The following is a 20,468-nucleotide window of genomic DNA, read 5'->3' as shown; positions in this document are numbered from 1 at the left end:
TTTGGCAACTTTTGGGATTGATACTTAAATATATTCAAAATAAGAATCTTCTACAACTATTCTTGATGATTTATGTGGAACAAGGAGCCTCATGATCAGAAAGTGTACTGTGTTCCTAATCAGAATTCTTTGTTTTATACTTGAACATCAAGTAGCTATGAAAATAGTTACTTATCATGTACTTATCATGTACATTTCTCGAATATGACTCTCCAACTCGTCAGGTAATCCTTTCTACATCAAACCTAGGGGTATCTCCATTTAGAGAAAGTCATATTAAAACAAACACTTTCAGGTTAAAATTTACAACAGAATCATTTTTAGACTTCTAAAAAATGTATAGTACTTTAGTATTGTACATTTAGTACTTTAGTTCTGTACTTTAGTCCAAAGTACAGTACTTTAGTCCTGCTACATCCAAAATTACTTTAAATTTGTGTTAAATATATAATTTCACAATAAAGTAAAACCGTATTCTTTTCATTTAGTCATTTGAAATGCATAGAAAGCTGTCTTTGGCCTATTTTTGGATCCTTGTTCTCACCTGCAGTCCCTGAAAATAGGACAGGGAACAGAGTCGCTAGTGGGTTGGAGTCATTTAGTGCTTCTGTTTTGTTTTCAGTTTTTAAAAAATTATCTGGGAATCTCAAAGAATGCCTAGAAATATTGATCGATTTCATGATTTATTGTTGCTGTGAATGGAGATATCCTGGGAATCTGGGGTTTATTCACTAAGCACTCCATGTGTTTACTGTAAAAATTTAAACTAGATAGAGTGTCTTTTGGAAAGTCTGATGAGTGTGCCTAAATAGCCCAAAATTCTATAAAAAAATTTACAGCTTAATCTCAGGATACTCAAAGCCAGGCAAATTCCTGGGCTCATGAATCTGTAAAATTTATGAGTTATTAGGATGTGAAAACGAAATGAAGAAAACAGGGAGACCACGCTTAATAAGCAATCTGGTTTAAGCTAGTGGTGTTCAGGCTTTTTTATTTTTTCACCTTTATAAGTAAAAATGCAGCCTCTACATATGAGACTTTTACAATTTACATATTATTGTGACAGTTAATATTGAGTGTCAATTTGATTGGATTGAAGGATACAAAGTATTGTTCCTCGGTGTGTCTATGTGGGTGTTGCCAAAGGAGGTTAACATTTGAGTCAGTGGACTGGGAAAGGTAGACTCATCCTCAATCTGGGTGGGCACAATCTAATCAGCTGCCATCACAGCCAGAATAAACGCAAGTAGAAGCACGTGAAAAGACTAGACTGGTTTAGTCTCCCAGCCTACATCTTTCTCCTGATTCTTCCTGCCCTGGAACATTAGACTCCAAGTTCTTCAGCTTTGGGACTTGGACTGGCTTCCTTGCTCCTCAGCTTGCAGATGACCTATCGTGGGACCTCACCTTGCGATCGTGTGTGCCAATACTCCTTAATAAACTCCCCATTATATAGACATCTATCCTATTAGTTCTGTCCCTCTAGAGAACCCTAATACAATTATATATTTAAATTACCCTCCTAATCTAGTGTATTCATTATAACATATAGTCAACATAGAAATTTTTAAAAGGATGAATCAGAAGTAATTATAAACAGAAGCTATAACCTTTCTTTCTCTCAGTGGCAGTGAATCACTTTTCTCACCCCACTCTGGAGACTATTGCCTAACTCCCTCCTTGCTATTCAACTCTTTAGATCTGGACTTGGTCCTGAAGTGAGAGCAACCAATGATGTCATTCACAGAACAAACATGGAGAGGCAAAGAAGAAAACCCAAAGGCATCTAGAGGTCTCAGTGCATCCTTTTTTTTTTTTTTTTTTTTTGAGACGGAGTCTCGCTCTGTCGCCCAGGCTGGAGTGCAGTGGCCGGCTCTCAGCTCACTGCAAGCTCCGCCTCCCGGGTTTACGCCATTCTCCTGCCTTAACCTCCCGAGTAGCTGGGACTACAGGCGCCCGCCATCTTGCCCGGGTATTTTTTTGTATTTTTTAGTAGAGACGGGGTTTCACCGGGTTAGCCAGGATGGTCTTGATCTCCTGACCTCGTGATCCACCTGTCTCGGCCTCCCAAAGTGCTGGGATTACAGGCTTGAGCCACCGCGCCCGGCCTCAGCCAAACTCTGACGGAAGTAATAACTGCTCTACCCACTCAGCAGGTACTGAAGTAATGATCAGAAAATCTGGGCTGAAATTTTAGCTCTGTTATGTAATTATTTTGTTGCTGTTTATCCAATAAATATTTCTTAAACTGTAACTATGTGCTAGATACTGAATTGAGACTTGGGAAACAAGATGTATATGTGATGTTGTTAGCATAGACAACATGTTAAATCTCTGAGCTTCAGGATCCTGCTACTGGAAGACAATTACAAGACACACCCAACCTACCTACAAACTTATACAACAATGCATTTAAAAGTTCTTTTAATGTGTTTTGCTGTTATTATTTGTGCTACCAAATTAGTTAACGAAGGATTATAATGTAAAAGGTGTAAAGCAGTTGAACAATATAAAATATTGGAATACAGGCTCTAGAACAAAATTACATATTGAACATATGAACTTGGGCCTCTGGAGTTAATCTAAAATTAACTGCTTTCAGTGTACATTTTGTTGGCTACTTGTCCTTGGGAACAACTTAGGGTTTACAGATTGATTGACACATACCCTTGTGAGCTCATCAATTATGTTCTGTTGCTCAATGACCTGAAGTTTTAGAAACTCTGTTTCTTGTTCTTCATTAGCTTGGTCGAGGTCGTTCAGAGATTTTAATTTCTTCAGGGGTGGATGGGATGTTATTTTTTCTCTCTGGATAGGAAAAGAAGAAAGTACAGGTGGAGACTTTAAAAACCGCCAACTTTGGTTGTTAACATAAAATATCTGTAGAAAGTTTATGAGGCTCCAGCTAAATTTGGAAATTGCCCAGCCTGAATACACACACACACCGACAAAATCCTCAAGCACATTTTATCTGCAATAATAAGTCAATATCATTGGGGATTATCTGAAGATCTCTATAGATGTACTGAAAGTCTATTAAGGAGTACATTAGCATTTCACTTGTCCATATATAACACAAGTAATGGTATGTATTTCCCAACTATCATGCACGATCTTAGAAGACAAGTGTGCCTGGGGTATAGGTCTGTAAATAGCATGTTAGTGAAGTCGTGGAAGGTTTCTGTGGCTAAGTTATATCAAAGCTTTCCTTATCCATTTCCGAGCTTTTGGAAGGCGTGCAAATTCCTGGAAGCACTCCTACAGTTTTGCAAATATAGAAACCTCATAAAACTCAGAGCCAGCAACCTTCTCTTGCTTTCTTCGTTAAGGCTTCCTTGCTTACATAAGGAAAAATCCAAATAGCATTGCATTTTTAAAATAAGCTGAGAAATGGCAATAAGTCAGGTTATTAGGGTAATACAATCAAGGAAGCTGCAGTTTTGCAGAGTCTGTGATACACACCATTTCTGAATTTTCCTTGGTAACGGCTTTTAGTTTTTCTTCCATGCGCTGTAAGGACACCATCAGTTCATCGTTTCTCTTGGCGAGGCACTTGTTCCTTTCCAGGAGAGGTTTACATTGCTTTTCGGTTTCCCGCACGCGTTTTAACTGGGAAGAAATAGTGAAGATTTGTGTCTTGTGTTTGGGGGACATGGGGGCAGGGGAGTAAACGGGTGGGAGTGAAAGCACCTCTGCAGCCAGTGTTGTCTGCTTCACTATGTGGCTCAGGACTGACCACTGACATTTCAATCCTTCAACAGACTGATTGCTTTCTTTTCAGTTTTCTCTAATGGCTTTTCATCACAGCCTTCATGACCTCCTATCAATCCACTGTCCTAAGGAAAGTACTGAAGAGACTGGTTTTGGAAATGCTCGGGAGGACCTGCTCTCCTTATTTTCTTTCGCTACCCTCACCTGTTACTCCACCATGCTCAGCTGCAATCCCTGCACCTGGAATGACCTCCATTAGCTCAGAGATAAAGGAGCTCACTCAGACCACACGGTCACTAAGTAATGCGGCCAGGACCTGAATCCAAGCCTGGTTATCGCCAAAGGTCGTTCTTCCAGAGACCTTGTGGAAATCTCCTGACTCGCACTACGGTTGTTAGTTTAAAAGAAATTTTATTGAGGAAAAAACCACACGTAAGTTTGAAACTCTATGGATGTTTGTGTAAGGATGTCGAATTCTCCCCAAGCTTCGTAAAGTATGATTGTATTGTTATCCACCCGTAATTAAGAGTGAGCATACGCTCATTTGCTTGGTTAGTCTAAAGCAGGGTTTCTCAGTCTTAGCATCCGTGACATGTTGAGCCAGATTTTTTTTGATGTGAGGTGTCCTGTGCATTGGAGGATGTTTAGCAGCATCCCTGGCCTCTGCTTGCTAGATGCCAGTAACACTCTGCTAATTGTGACTATCAAAAACATCAGATACTGTCAAGATCGCCTGTAGTTGGGAACCACTGGTCTAAGTTTATGAAAATTGTCTTGAGGGGATTGCTAATAGTCCTCCCCTTTACTCTTAAAATTCTCCTTTTTGTATATTTCATGATTATCCTATACATAATAGATTTTCATTTTCAGCTTCTCATGATTAGCTTATTCTTTTCTTACTAATGATTCTGAATGTGAATATGTATTGGGAGAAGAGCAAGGAAAAAGGAGGGCTGTATCAGAAATATTTGAGAAGACGTTTAAAAGTACTCACTCCGTTCTTGAGCGTCTAAGATTTTGGGAAGTGCTGAGGTAGAAGATTTAGCTAATTATGAATAATAGTAAAATCTCATCTTATGATTCTTAAGCAGCACTTCCACAAATCCATCTCAATCTCAATTTAAGAACTCCATTTCATATTAAACGCCAAAACTGGATTCATTTTTATAAATAATCTGACTTAGTCCTGAAGCATTAATGCCTTAGTCCTTAGTGCCTGAAGCATTAATATTAAATATTGTATACATAAAAGGAAAATAAGTTATTCTACTAGGTTCACTTTTTTAACCTGTCTCTTCTGAAGGTCAATTATGTGAGTTTTAAATATTTATATTTACTTATTAATAGTATTCATAGAAAATTCAGATATGCATACAGAAAATATCTATAATTCTATCACATCATACATCAATAACCACAGTCCCACAATACCAAACAGAATGTTCCTTTTAAGCTACACCTTAAATAAAACACAGAAAGGTTGAAAAACAGTGTTTGTGTGTTTATATACATATGTGTAAATATGTATGCATATATGTATGTCTATATAGTTATAAATACATATATATACACACACATACACATGTATATTCAGGCTAACACTAAAACAAAAATCTGATACAGTTCAACTAATAACAATGACTTTAAGCCAAGAAGTATTACCAGAGGGAAAAAAATGCATAATGATTAAAGGGTCAATACACACAAAAAATTAATAACAAATCATTAATTTGTTATAAATTAATAACAAATCATTAACAAATTAATAATTGTTATAAATTTGTTATAATTTATAACAAATTAATAACAATAATTTATATTCACCTAGTAACCTAATTTTTAATATATTATATATTATAAATATATATTATTGTTCTATATATATAAAGTAAAACTGAAAGAACTCAGAAGGATATAGACAAATCTATTGGGAAAAGAAGCAGACAAAAATATCAGTTAAGAATTGAGATAATTTTAAACAAGATTATTAACAAACTTCAATCAAACTGTAACTGATAATTACAGAGTATGCCTCCCTTTCATGTAAACATGTAACATTTCTAAAATTGACTGTATGCTGAGGTCATAAAGCAAATCTCAACAAATCTTGAAGGAATGAAATATACAAAATACATTCTCTGACTATCGTAGAATTAAGGAAGAAATTGATACCAGAGAGATAACTAAAAAATCTCTAAATGTTTTGAAATTAAGCCATATACTTCTAAGTGACCCATGTATCAAAGGAAACATTACATGACATTAGAAAAATTTTTGAATGAAATAACAATATATTAAACTAAAGCAAGGTTTAGAGGGTCAATTACAGCCTAAAATGCATGTATTTGAAAAAAAGGAAAGGCTGTAAATAACTTTTATATGAATAGCTCTATTAAAAACAAAAATGTAAGCCATAGAGCAAGATATTTTATATGCAAATGTACCACAAGTGATGATTTAAAAAATCCTAATAGTAACTAAAACAGTAAAGGCAGCATAACAGAAAATTGGCAAAAGGCTAAGGGCAAATTGTATCTGAAAGGCTAGTAAATATTTGAAAAGTTACCCTACCTTCTTAATAATGAGGAAAATTAAAACCATAATGTAAGATGTAAGAGTATGCCCTACATCCACCAACATGACTAACAATTATCTTTGTATGTTGGCAAAGATATGGAGAAACTACCACTTTCATTCATTATTGGTGGGAGTTGTGACAACTTACTGTTTGGTAGTAACTATTGATGCTGACGACATCCATACTCTAACATCCAGTAATTCTACTCCTCTGTATATTCCACCAGAAATGGGCCTATTTTTTTTTTTACAAACAACATGTAGAAGCACTGTTCTTCTCAAAACAGCTCAGAAGTTTTAAGAAACAACATACATGTCCATTAACAATAATGGGGATAAGTATATTGTGATATATTATTTGAATGCTATAGAGAAATGAAAATGAATGAATTCTCCATGCAACATAATGGATAAATCTCACAAACAAGGCTGAGTAAAAGAAGCAGAAGAAGTCAGACAAAAAGGAGAAAAGATTGTATGATTTCATTTACAAAAAAATTTTAAATGGTGATAGACATCTACGGTGATTGAAGTCAGAATAGTGGTAAGTTTAATAGGATGCTGATTGGGAGGGGTCACAAGAAGCAGGGGTGTGAGATGCTGGTATTCTTCCATTTATTCATCTGGATGGTGGTTTCTTGAGTGTGCCACTTTGTGAATATCTATTGAATGATATCTTTACTATTTGAACACTTTACTATGGCACATACCTATAACATAGTATGTAATTCTGTAACATAATACTTAACAACAACAATAAAAATTTTTAGTATATCTCACCAGTTCATTTCGTTCATCTCCAAGCAAGGTATTCCTGTCTTCTAATTTTCTTATAGTGGCATTCAATTCAGCTATTCTCTTTTGATTTCTTCGCAAATCCTACAAAGAAAAATTAAAATGGGATTTCTTCAACAACACTTTTCACAAAGTTTGGGAATATCACTTATTATTCATAAAAGTAATAGCCTCAGTTCTCTTATCTGGCTCCTGAAGACAGAATAAAATCTTCTCTTATCCAAAGAGAATATAATAATATTTACCCTTTTATAACTCTCAATATTCACCACTTGGGTTGACTACCACGCTAGGTTGTAATTGCAAATGAATTCCATGTGGCAGATACTCCCTGGAGCCAGGACTCAGGGCAGGGAGAGTGTAGAGGGTTGGATCAACTTATCAGAGCTGTGTGCTACGAGACCAAGGTCATGCTGTGATTACATCAAGTTCAAAGGGCATCCCTTGTGTCATAGCCACACTTTGCTTCCCACAGCTTACATAGCTGTCCTGCTATTACCATTAGCCACAGAGGGGAGAGATTAGGAGGTAGGGATGAATATTGTCAATTTCTTCATACTCCTGAAGAAAAAGGTCAAAGTGAGAAAATGGTGTATTACCTTCATGTATAAAGAGCAGTAGTTTATAGGATAGACCTCGCTAGTATATTCTGTGCAATGCAACTGGCTTCTCCACTGGCAGAATGGCTATGAATTACCTTACACAGGGCACTCATGGCTTAATTTCATGTTTTAGAATTATATAGGACTGTTATTATCATATGTCAACAATTACATGATCATCTTACATTTCGATAATGCTATACTGTTGACAAAGTAGTTTTGAACACGTTATATTCCTACATTCATAATACCCTAAAGGATTCAGCAGAACAGGTAAGATTCAGGTAGGTAATAACTCCTTTAAGGTCTTGTGGCTAATGTCAAAAGATCATTAACTAATATGTATTAAGTGCTATGTGCCAGACACCATGCTCAACATTTTACATATTATCTCTTCTAATCTTTAGACCAGCCTTACGAGGTACCACAATAGCTTCTATTTTACAGATGAGGAAACTGAATGGTGAAGTGGTTTGCCTAAGGACACACAGTAAATGGCAGATTAGGGATTTGAAGCAAAGAGTCTGAGTCTAGAGCCCATTCTCTTGACAAGTATTCTATATTGTGGGTACCTGTCAGTGTCAGAACTAAAACTTACAGAAACTGCTAAATCCTAAATAAGTACTCTTTGCACCACTTACTAAGATTATATACATATATATGTGTGTGTGTATATATATATATACTTGTTCTGAATATCAATTCATAAATTATTCATTACTTAGTTCTAAGTAGTACTTTGGAACCCACCTCTGTTCCTAAATAATACATTTCCATCATTATAGCAGCTAAATAATTGGAAAGGTATAAGAGTTATAGCCAACTGCATATAAGCCCATTTCTATTGCCACACTTCTGAAAATAATTTCTCATATAAAATGATGAAAACCCATGGAAATAAGTGGTAAGTTCTATCAGACAATAAGTCTTCAGATGAAGATTATACATGGTTTTGTCTTTTATGCAGTTATACATTTTGACCCCTGTAGATGACAATCATCTTTATCAATTTCCAACCCAATTGTTCACAAAAGGGAAAATTACCAGTGTAGGCAAGAGGCAAAATATTTTCATCTAATTTATGTTTCTCATAATAGACTTAAGTTTGGATAGGTATTCCCTGGCTAGAAAAATTCTAGGAAGGATTTAAAGAAATCTGTCTCATGTGATCTGCTAATGTACTGCAGACCACTTAGTCGTCTATGAGTTTAGAAAACCCTGTTCCCAAGACACTAGCTGATTTTATAGTAGGAGGTAGATTGATTTCTTTGTAGTAAACAAGAAAAGAGCTTAAGTAAAAGGTAAAACTTGGGAGCTAAATAAAAGATGACTTATGTGTTCTTAACTTCAAGTAGAAAGGACTTACAGGACTGCTGCAGTGTTCGGAACCATCACCTGCCCTTCCTGGAATTTCTCGTTTTGGGCTGCTCATGTTGCACTCAGCCTCCTTGACCAGAAACAGTTGTTCGTCCAAAGCCTCCTTCTGAAGTTGGAGTTTCTGTACATAGCCTGTCTGGGTCTCCAGTTCCTTTTCCAGGGAAAAGATGATCCTGTCCTTGGCTTTGATTTCATCCATCTGAATTAAATGAGACCCAGGACATTTTATTTAACAATGCTGTAAAGAAGTACATTTTTACAATGGTATGAGTTTAACTTTTTTCATCTGATTGATACAGAAAAAATCATGGATATGACAAGTGCATTGGTTTCATAAGTAAGATGAGGCAACACTGTGTAGTGAAGAAATATCCTGGGTTAACCAGGTGTCAAGGAGAGTAATTTTTTTCTCTCTAGTATATCCTGTGAAGATGTTTCGATTCAATATATTGTTTGAAATAGTCTGGATTAATTAGATATACAAAGGAAAGTCTAACTTTAAAATGGCCATTCATTTTAATAAAGATGAACACTAAATATTCCATATAACGTTTCCTAGGACATTTTTTTACGTCACTTCTTCTTTAGGCAAATGGGTATCCAAATTCAATCAAAATAGCTGTTGCTGCTGTTAATAGCTTGTCATTTGTAACTGAAGAAAATTCAGACTTCCCAGTGACCTAGTCATTTTCCAAGACTAACATGCTTGCATTCAGGTGATGGATTTGGAGGGAGGTCCTTCCACGGTTCATGTGTTGTATCTCTTTATATCCTCACTTGTATTTCAGAGCAGCCAGTTCTTAGCAACCATTTTACCATTACCATGAGAAAATCATGGTTGGGATTAACAGGAATAGAAAATATCTGGCAATATTAACCACTACTTTCCCTCCCACAGGTGTGGGATATATTTATTGACCCCAATATGCATTTCTGCTAAGCCTGGGCATGGCCTCAGAAGGATTTCTCTACTAAAGGCTATAGGCATTCACTACCAGTTGATTTGAGTTCTCTTGGAATGAAACCTTTTTGCCATCCTAGGATGAGGGCTAATGAAGTGAATGTCTATAAACAATTTTTAAAGAAAGCATAGCCATTGGGTGAAACCTTTCTTCTCATTTCACTATATTCTGTGTGTACATTCAAAATGGAGATAAGGAAAAGACATTTAATACAGACAACATTATGCTGTTTTGCTTTTTCTGAAAGTGTCTCCTTATGCAAAACAAATAATTTTGTATAAATTTTTCTTTGCTGTGTGCTCTTAGGCCACAAAAAAATATTTGTAATAGAAATGGTGTTACAGTCACGTATTTTCCATTTAAATATCTGTGAGCTATTGCCTTCGAGTCACTTGCTTAAATTTTAGGTCAATTTTGAGAGAACTTTGGGCTAAATTCTGCATGATATTGTAATATCATCTGATAACTGGGTAAGAAATCAACCGGGAATAATAGCATTATTATTATTGTTAACTGGGAATAATAGCATTGTCTTTGGTTTCTGTCTCCTTATAGAAGATTTGAGACCAGTGTTTTTCTTAACTGAGAAGCATGTTCATTTGTCAGACTTGTCATCTGGAGCATTGCTTTTATTTGCAGGTTAACATAGCTCTAGTTACTTTTTATGAGTTAACATAGCTCTAGTTGATTTTTATGTACTTACCTTGCTAAACTTGTTGAGAAATCATCCCATTACTGCCCACATTCAGCCTCATCATCACCATCATCATAGCTGAAATTTATTGATCTTTCACTGTATTCAGGGTACTATACTCAGAGCTTAATATACCTTATTTTATAACAATCCTATTCAGTAGGTTCAGTCGTCATCATTTTACAGGTGATCGGTGAAGACCTGAAAGCTTGAAAACTTGGTCATAGTCATATGGCTAGTAAGTTGTGAAGTCTTACTTTTAATGGAATCATCTAACCATAGAGCCCATTCTGTTAGGTACTATGCTGTACTGGCTTTAAGATTGTTCATATATTTTAAGCATTTCCCAAAGTGGTTTCCTGTGGGATATATATTAATTAGTATTGAGAAAGCTTTATTGCACAGTGGTTATGAGCATGGACTCTGATCTCAAAATACTGAAAATCAACCAAAGCCCGACTTAGATGGGAAAGGGTATACACCAGAATTCTCTGGGGAAATTTTCTAGGCAGGACAACTCCCATTTCTCTCCCTTTCGGTTCCAAAAATGGAGCTCGGGGTAGAGGTAGTCACAGAGCAAAAAGAAGGAAAAAATGAAGACGAGTATATCTGTGTTATCGAAAAGGTTTCCTACGTTATTCTGTGTTCATGCAGTTTGTGAACTACTCATCAGGTGGCTCAGATTTTACTTTTTTTAATTTTAATTTTACTTTAAGTTCTGGGATACATGTACAGAATGTACAGGCTTGTTACATAGGTATACATGTGCCATCGTGACTTGCTGTACCTATCAACCAGTCCTCTAGGTTTTAAGCCCCGTATACATTAGGTATTTGTCCTAATGCTCGCCCTCCCCTTCCCCCCACCACCTGACAGGCCCCCGTGTGTGATGTTCCCCTCCCTGTGTCCATGTGTTCCAACTGTTCAACTCCCACTTATAAGCGAGAACATGCAGTATTTGGTTTTCTGTTCCTGGGTTAGTTTGCTGAGGATGATGGCTTCTAGCTTCATTCATGTCCCTGCAAAGGACATGAACTCATTCTTTTTTTGTGGCTACATAGTATTCCATGGTGTATATGTACCACATTTTCTTTATTCAGTCTATATCACTGATGGGCCTTTGGGTTGGTTCCATGTCTTTGCTATTGTAAATAATGCTGCAATAAACATACATGTACATGTGTCTTTTAGTAGAATGATTTATATTCCTTTGGATGTATACCCAGTAATGGGATTGCTGGGTCAAAAGGTATTTCTGGTTGTAGATCCCTGAGGAATCACCACCCTGTCCTCAACAATGGTTGAACCAATCTACATTCCCATCAACAGTGCAAAAAGTGTTCCTGTTTCTCCACAGCCTCACCAGCATCTACTGTTTCTTGACTTTTTAATAATTGCCATTCTGACTGGTGTTGGATGGTATCTAATTGCGGTTTTGATTTGCATTTCTCAAATAATCAGAGATGATGAGCTTTTTGTTTGTTTGTTTCTTGGCTACATAAATGTCTTATTTTGAGAAGTGTCTGTTCATACACTTTGCCCACTTTTTGGTGGGGTTGTTTGCTTTTTCTTGTAAATTTGTTTAAGTTCCTTATAGATTCTGGATATTAGACCTTTGTCAGAAGGGTAGATTGCAAAATGTTCTCCCATTCTATAGGTTGTCTGTTTACTCTGATGCGAGTCTCTTTTGCTGTGCAGAAGCTCTTTAGTTTAAATAGATCCCATTTGTCAATTTTGCCAATTGTTGCAATTACTTTTGGTGTTTTCATCATGAAGTCTTTGCCCATGCCTATGTCCTGAATGGTACTGCCTAGGTTTACTTTTAAGGTTTGTATGGTTTGGGGTTTTACATTTAAGTCTTTAAGCCATCTTGAGTTGATTTTTGTATAAGGTGTAATGAAGGGGTCCAGTTTCAGTTTTCTGCATATGTCTAGCCAGTTTTCCCAGCACCATGTATTAAGTAGGGAATCCTTTCCTCACTGCTTGTTTTTGTCAGGTTTGTCAAAGATCAGGTGGTTGTAGATGTGTGGTGTTATTTCTGAGGCCTCTCTTCTGTTCCATTGGTCTATATATCTGTTTTGGTACCAGCACTATCTTGTTTTAGTTACTGTAGCCTTGTAGTAGAGTTTGAAGTCAGGTAGTGTGATGCCTCCAGCTCTGTTCTTTTTACTTATGATTGTCCTGGCTATACAGGCTCTTTTTGGTTCCATATGAAATTTAAACTATTTTTTTTTGTTTTTTTGTTTTTTTTTTTTTAATTCTGTGAAGAGTGTCAATGGTAGTTGGATGGGAATAGTGTTGATCTATACATTACTTTGGGCATTATGGACATTTTCATGATGATGATTCTTCCTATCCATGAGGATGGAATGTTTTTCCACTTGTTTGTGTCCTCTCTTATTTCCTTGAGCAACGGTTTGTGGTTCTCCTTGAAGAGGTCCTTCATGTCCCTTGTAAGCTGTATTCCTAGGTATTTTATTCTCTTCGTAGCAACTGTGAATGGGAGTTTATTCATGATTCGGCTCTCTGCTTGTCTATTGTTGGTGTATAGGAATGTTTGTGATTTTTGCACATTGATTTTTGTATCCTGAGACTTTGCTGAAGTTGCTTATCAGCTTAAGGAGTTTTGGGCTGAGATGATGGGGATTTCTAAATATAGAATCACGTCATCTGCAAACAGAGATAATTTGACTTCCTCTCTTCCTATTTGAATACGCTTGATTTCTTTCTCTTGCCTGATTACCTTGGTCAGAGCTTCCAATACTATGTTGACTAGAAGTGGTGAGAGAGGGTATCCTTGTCTTGTGCTGGTTTTCAAAGGGAATGTTGTGTCTATTTGGCATGCTCTTTTCTTCTTTATGAGTCTAGTTAGTGGTCTGTTTTGTTAATTTTTTCAAAAAACCAGCTCTTGGATTCATTGATTTTTTCAAGGGTTTTTTTGGTGTCTTTATCTCCTTCAGTTCTGCTCTGATCTTAGTTATTTCTTGTCTTCTGCTAGCTTTTGTATTTGTTTGCCCTTTCTTCTCTATTTCTTTTAATTGTGATGTTAGGGTGTTGATTTTAGATCCTTCCATCTTTCTGATGTGGGCATTTAGTGCTACAAATTTCCCTCTAAATGCTGCTTTAGTTGTGTCCCAGAGATTATGGTACATTGTCTATTTGTTCTCATTGTTTTCAGATAACTTCCTGATTTCTGCCTTAATTTTGTTATTTACCCAGTAGTCATTCAGGAGCAGGTTGTTTGATTTCCATGTAGTTGTGTGGATTTGAATAAGTTTCTTAATCCTGAGTTCTAATTTGTTTGCATTGTGGTCTGAGAGACTGTGTGTTGTGATTTCACTTCTTTCGCATTTGCCGAGGAGTGTTTTACTTCCAATTATGTGGTTGACTTTAGAATAAGTGCGGCATGAGAAGAATGTTTATTATGTTGAATGTTGACCTGGAATAGAGAGTTCTGTTATCCTAGGCACACTTGATCCAGAGCTGAGTTCAAAGTCCTGAACACTCTTGTTATTTTTCTATCTCATTGATCTGTCTAATATGGACAGTGGGGTGTTAAAGTCTCCCACTATTATTGTGTAGGAGTCTAAGTCTCTTTGTAGGTCTCTAAGAACTTGTTTTATGAATCTGGGTGCTCCTGTATTGGGTGAATGTATATTTAGGTTAGTTAGCTCTTCTTGTTGAATTGATCCCTTTACCATTATGTAATGCCCTTCTTTGTCTTTTTGATCTTTGCTGGTTTAAAGTCTGTTTTATCAGAGGCTAGGACTGCAACCCCTGTTTTTTTTTTTTTGCTTCCCATTTGCTTGGTAAATTTTCCTCCATCCTTTTATTTTAAGCTTACGTGTGTCTTTGCATATGAGATGGGTCTCCTGAATACAGCACGCCAATGGGTCTTGAATTTTTATACAATTTGCCAGCCCGTATCTTTTAATTGGGGCATTTAGCCCATTTACATTTAAGGTTAATATTGTTATGTGTGAATTTGATCCTGTCATTATGATGCTAGCTGGTTATTTTGCACACTCGTTGATGCAGTTTCTTCATAGTGTCATTGGTCTTTATATTTTGGTGTGTTCTTGCAGTGGCAAGTACTGGTTTTTTCTTTCCATATTTAGTGCCTCCTTCAGGAGCTCTTGCAAAGCAGGCCTGGTGGTGATAAACTATTTGTTTGTCTGGAAATGATTTAATTTCTCCTTCACTTATGAAGCTTAGTTTGGCTGGATATGAAATTCTGGGTTGAAAATTATTTTCTTTAAGAATGTTGAATATTGGCCCCTACTCTCTTCTGGCTTGTAGGGTTTCTGCTGAGAGATCTGCTGGTAGTCTGATGGGCTTCCCTTTGTAGGTGACCTGGCCTTTCCCCTTGGCTGCCCTTAACATTGTTTCTTTCATTTTAACCTTGGAGAATCTAATGATTATGTGTCTTGGTGTTGATCTTCTCATGGAGGATCTTAGTGGTGTTCTCTGTATTTCCTGAATTTGAATGTTGGCCTGTCTTGCTAGGTTGGAGAAGTTCTCCTGGATAATATCCTCAAGTGTGTTTTCCAACTTGGTTCCATTCTCCCCATCTCTTTCAGGTATTGCAGTCAATTGTGGGTTCAGTCTTTTAACATAGCCCCATATTTCTTGGAGGCTTTGTTCATTCCTTTTTTTTTCCTCTAATCTTGTCTGCATACCTTATTTCAGCAAGACGGTTTTCAAACTCTGACATTCTTTCGTCTGCTTGGTCAATTTGGCTATCCATACTTGTGTATGCTTCACGAAGTTCTTGTGCTGTGTTCTTCAACTCCACCAGGTCATTTATGTTTCTCTCTAAACTGGTTATTCTAGTTAGCAGTTCCTGTAACCTTTTATCAAGGTTCTTAGCTTCCTTGCATTGGGTTAGAACATGCTCCTCTAGCTCACAGGTGTTTGTTATTTGCTGACCTTCTGAAATTTACTTCTGTAAACTTGTCCATCTCATTCTCCATCCAGTTCTGTGCCTTTGCTGGACGGTTGTTGTGATCATTTGGAGAAGAGGAATTCTGGCTTTTGGAATTTTCAGTGTTTTTGCACTGTTTTTTTTCTCATCTTTGTGGATTTCTCTACCTTTGATCTTTGAGGCTGATGACATTTGGATGGGGTTTCTGTGGGAGGGTCTTTTTGTTGATGATGTTGCTTTTTTAGTTTTGTTTGTTGTTATTTGTTTTTCTTCAAACAGGCCTTTTTTCTTCAGGTCTGCTGGAGTTTGCTGGAGGTCCACTCCAGACCCTTACTGCCTAGGTACCACCAGTGGAGAGACTGCAGAACAGCAAAGATTGCTGCCTGCTCCTTCCTCTGGAAGCTTCATCTTAGAGGGGGACTGGCCTGATGCCAGCCAGAGCTCTCTTGTGTGAGGTGCCTGTCGGCCCCTGCTGCGATGTCTCTCCCAGTCAGGAGGCACAGGGGTCAGGAACCCACTTGAGGAGGCAGACTGTCCCTTAGCAGAGCTGGTGCGCTGTGCTGGGAGAATCTCCCCTGTCAGGATCAGCCACTCTCTTCAGAGCCGGCAGGCAGGAAAGATTAAATCCGCCAAAGCTGCTACCACAGCCGCCCTTCCCCTCAAGTGCCGTGTTCCAGGGAGATGACTGTCCTGTCTGTAAGCCCCTGAATGGAGCTGCTGGATTTCCTGCAGACAGACCTTGCCTCCTGGGGAGGACTCTAGAGAAGCAGTCTGGTCACAGCCACGCTGGTGAATTCCACCCAGTCCAAAAAAACTCTCAGTCTCGTTAGCACTGTCAGGGGAAAACTGCCAACTAAAGCCACAGTAATGATGGTCACTCCTCCCCGGACCAAACTCGATCATCCCAGGCTGACTCGACTGCTGTGCTGGCAGTGAGAATTTCAAGCCAGTGTTTCTTAGCTTGCTGGGTTCCATGGGAGCATGGGAGTGGGACTGACACCCGCTGTGTGAGACTGCTTGGCTCCCTGGCTTCAGCCCCCTTTCCAGGAGATTGGACGGTGGTCCTGACTCATTGGAGTTCCAGGCGCCACTGGAGTATGAAAAAAAGAAAATCCTGCAGCTCAGTGCCTGCTCAAACAGCTGCCCAGATGTGTGCTTGAAACCCAGGGCCCTGGTGGTGTAGGCTCATGAGGGAATGTGCTGATCCGTGGATCGCAAATATCCATGGGAAAAGCGTAGTACCTTTGGCAGGTAGCACAGTCTCTCACTGCTTCCCTTTGCTGGGGGAGGGAGGTCCCCTGGCTGCATGCACTTCCCACATGAAGCGACACCCCACCCTGCTTCTGCTCATTCCCTGTGGGTTGCACCCACTACCAAACCCGTCCCAGTGAGATGAACTGGTACCTCGATTGGAAAAACAGAAATAACCCGCCTTCTGTGTTAGTCTCGCTGGGAGCTGCAGACCTGAGCTGTTTCTATTCGGCCATCTTGGCCCCTCCCCTTCACGTTGCTATTAAGAGGGATTTCATGCCTACTTCGGCAATATGCCGGTGAAAGGAAGTCGTGGAAAAAATTAGCAGATCAAGTGGATATACTTATAGACTTTATATTGAAAACCGTCAACAAATGAAAATACTTAATGCAAAGCTGCCTTTTCATTGGATACTTACCTGCCAGCTCCAGAGTTCGAAGTCCTGATTCTTCATCAGCCACTGTCGTTTCAAAAACCAAAGGCAGGGCAGAGACCAATATTTCTGCACTGTGTTTGGTCTTTATTGTCAAACAGTGCAATAGAATGAGTTGACATAAAGAATTCAGAAAATGTGGCAAAGGCAATATTTTACAGTTACACTGTATTGCAGTACAAAGAAAATTAAGCATTAACTTTTAAAAATGCTCTGTGGTAACCACTTTGAACTTAAAATTAAAAGCCTAGAGATATCACCCAAGGAACATAATTAGAATTCTCAGAAAGTAATTGCTTAGAACTGGAAGACAAAAAAGTAAAAGTGTAGTTTTTCATGGAAAAAACCTTACTTCCAGAGAAACATAAAGTACATTCTAACAGGTGATAGTTGATGTGATAACATTAAAGTAAGATGTAACAGATGCTAAACATCTGAATGCAGATGAACATAAATTTTTTTGGTCTAAAATAATTAAACCAGGTCAACCTAGGACATTTAATTTTCATGTGATAATTATATTTGTATTATAGTTAAGCATAGTGAGAGGCCTATCTGGTTTTTGGTCAAACATGTTAGAAGGAAAGACCAACTCTGTAGGGGCTGAGGTAAGTCTTAGAAACTATAAATAGCAAACAACCTACTTAGGGATGACAATTTAAAAATTATAATGCCTCCTGTTTTAAATGACTCCTGTATACTTTGGGAAAAATATCTATGTTTAAAATGACTAGGGATTTTATAGTTTTGTATCTTTTTTCAGTCACGGTTTTTGGAAAAAAAAAGACTCAAGATGTTCTCAGTAGCTGCCGTTTTCAGACATCATGAAAGTCATAGAAACTTCTCCTACCCTCTATAAAAACAAACAAAGAAACCATAAAACTCTGTAAAAGAAAAGCCCACAAAAACATGCTGACTTTAGAAGAATCCATGATTTATAATATTTTTATAAATATCTAAGGAAACAGGAGTCCTTTCCATATATATGGTCCTTGGAGATACTTTCTGTATATATGGTCCTTGGAGAATCCAGTTTTTATGAGAAAGGTGATTTCCAAAATCTCTTACACTTTACAATATCAATTTTGGCCGGAGCATATCTCTCTATTGATCTACCTACCGACATACTGAGCTATCTTGGATAGAGCACTGGACAAAAGGTAGGCATTGTTTACAATCCACTGACAAGAAAACACACGAAGAGGCAAATCCCACAGCACTCTGAAACCTGGAAGAGATGGGTTCTACATGGGTCTGATGGGATTACTGTACTAACCAGCCTCCGAATATCCCGTTCCGACTCCCACTTGATCTTCGAGATGGCTTCTTGGTGGGACTGATGCTCACTCCGAAGGTCCCCAGCCTTGATTTTATCTGCTTGGATCATATTGCTCAGAGCCTCGTCCACCTGCTTCTTGGCCGTTTTCAGGTCCGCAATTTCCTGTAAGAGCTTAAGACGCTCTGCATCAAACAGTTTCCGGGCCTCCTCCCGGGCCTCAATGGTGAGCGCTGTCCTTACTTTGTCACTGCTGCCATCACGGAGAGCACAGAGAGCAGACTTGAGCCTCTGGATCTCTCCATCACGCACCTTCACCGTCCTTGACATCTCCTGCTCGTGCTGCTTGATAAGGTTCTCCCTCACAGCCTGCAGCTCCTTCATCTTCTCCTCATGGAGCTTGGTTTTGAGTTCTGTCACCAGCACCGTGTGCTTGCGCTGCTCCAGCTCACGAATCCTCTTCGCTTCTTGAGTCTTCTCTCTTTCAAGCTTTGATACCTAAAAACAGAGAGGCAAAAGGATGAAGAGAAATGAGCCTCAAAGGACAGGTGTGCTCCTAGGCAGGATTTGCAGCTCAGGCCGCTGTGATCTCTTAATTCCTCATCTCTTTTCCAATTCCAGGCCCTCTGAGAAAAAAGAACTACAGGCCTTGAAGCTGGGAATACAGTGTGTAAAAGGCGGAATTACCTGAGGATATTTAAATTACTTTGTTCAGATGAATATTTGATGTTCTGGGGCCTTACTATGCAATGTGTGGTCTGCAGACAAGCAGCCTTGGTATCACCCGGAAAGCATGCTAGAAGCACAGAATCCCTGGCTTAGCCCCAGATCTATGACTCAGAATGCGCATTTTAACAAATGCCCATGCGACTGGTATACACATTAATATTAGGAAGTATCACTGTCATGGTTTTCCCCTTTACGGGGAAGATTGCAATGCAGATCGCCTGGAGAACTTTTTAGACTACACAACCCTAGCTAGATCCAAACTGATAAATGTGTGTCTTAGAATAGCTCACAGTTTGATATTGTGATCAGCCTAATAAATTAGTGCCTAAAGTGATATTATTGAGCATCCCCCTCCCTCTTTTTTTTTTTTTTTTTTTGAAAGGATGCTGCTGCTGCTGCTGCTGCTGCTGAGGAGGTGAAAAATGAAAACAGTTGACAATAGCCTCAACCTTACCTTTGTTAGTATGGCAGGTTAGTTTCATCCCCAAATTTTACACACACACACACACACACAAAAAAAAAACAAAAAACAAAAAACAAACAAACACCACCACCACCAACAAAACTGCAGATCATTGGGTCCTCTCTCTGATGAAGGACTTTAGTGATCATTGTTATTTCTGAATGCGCCATGAATGTCTCTTTGAGTCCCTTTTCACTCTCACTCCTCCTCCTCCCTTCCTGCCCCTGCAAGCCAACACTCCAAGTAGTTTGGTGAAATATTTCAAATGAGCTTTTTACCTCTCAGGAATTCTGGTTTAAAACTATTCCATGGTTTGCTAAATTTCCGGTGATAATATAGGCCTCCTTGTTGATTAGCAATGGCACTGCCTATTGATCTAATCTGGATGTGAATCTCTGATTCAGTAGATCGGGTGGAGCCCAGATATTTGTGTCTTGAAAAAGCCTCTCCGTGATCCTGTTCTGCTGTCCTCCTCCCCCACTTCATCTCTGCTGCTTGTCTCTGTCTCTGTCTCCTCTCTCTGTCATACACACAACCCCCGCACGCACACACACACATACACAGAGTAATCTAGAAAAAGGGGGCCAGGTGCAGTGACTCACATCTGTAATCCCAGCAGTTTGGGAGGCTGAAGCAGGTGGATTACCTGAGGTCAGGAGTTCGAGACTAGCCT

At 38.5% G+C, this 20,468-nt stretch overlaps 1 protein-coding gene across 13 annotated transcripts in view; it reads right to left on the bottom strand.

Moving 5' to 3' along the window:
* The window catches only part of LOC105466912 (janus kinase and microtubule interacting protein 2), a 191,490-nt gene that overhangs the window by 57,512 nt on the left and 113,510 nt on the right, over positions 1 to 20,468 (bottom strand). For all 13 annotated transcript variants that reach the window (XR_011624591.1, XR_011624589.1, XR_011624590.1 and 10 more), the window contains 5 exons: positions 18,604 to 19,101; positions 9,052 to 9,261; positions 7,069 to 7,167; positions 3,463 to 3,609; positions 2,668 to 2,808 (listed from right to left, as the gene is read on the bottom strand). Coding sequence is in view for 10 of the 13 variants with exons in the window: in XM_011716107.2 (XP_011714409.2) it covers positions 2,668 to 2,808; positions 3,463 to 3,609; positions 7,069 to 7,167; positions 9,052 to 9,261; positions 18,604 to 19,101 (1,095 nt within the window). In the remaining 3 variants the exon portion in view is untranslated. The remainder of the gene's footprint in view (positions 1 to 2,667; positions 2,809 to 3,462; positions 3,610 to 7,068; positions 7,168 to 9,051; positions 9,262 to 18,603; positions 19,102 to 20,468) is intronic.

This window comes from Macaca nemestrina, chromosome 6 (genome assembly GCF_043159975.1).
Source record: "Macaca nemestrina isolate mMacNem1 chromosome 6, mMacNem.hap1, whole genome shotgun sequence".
Classification (NCBI taxonomy): Eukaryota; Metazoa; Chordata; class Mammalia; order Primates; family Cercopithecidae; genus Macaca; species Macaca nemestrina.
This window is presented reverse-complemented; position numbering and strand designations above follow the sequence as displayed.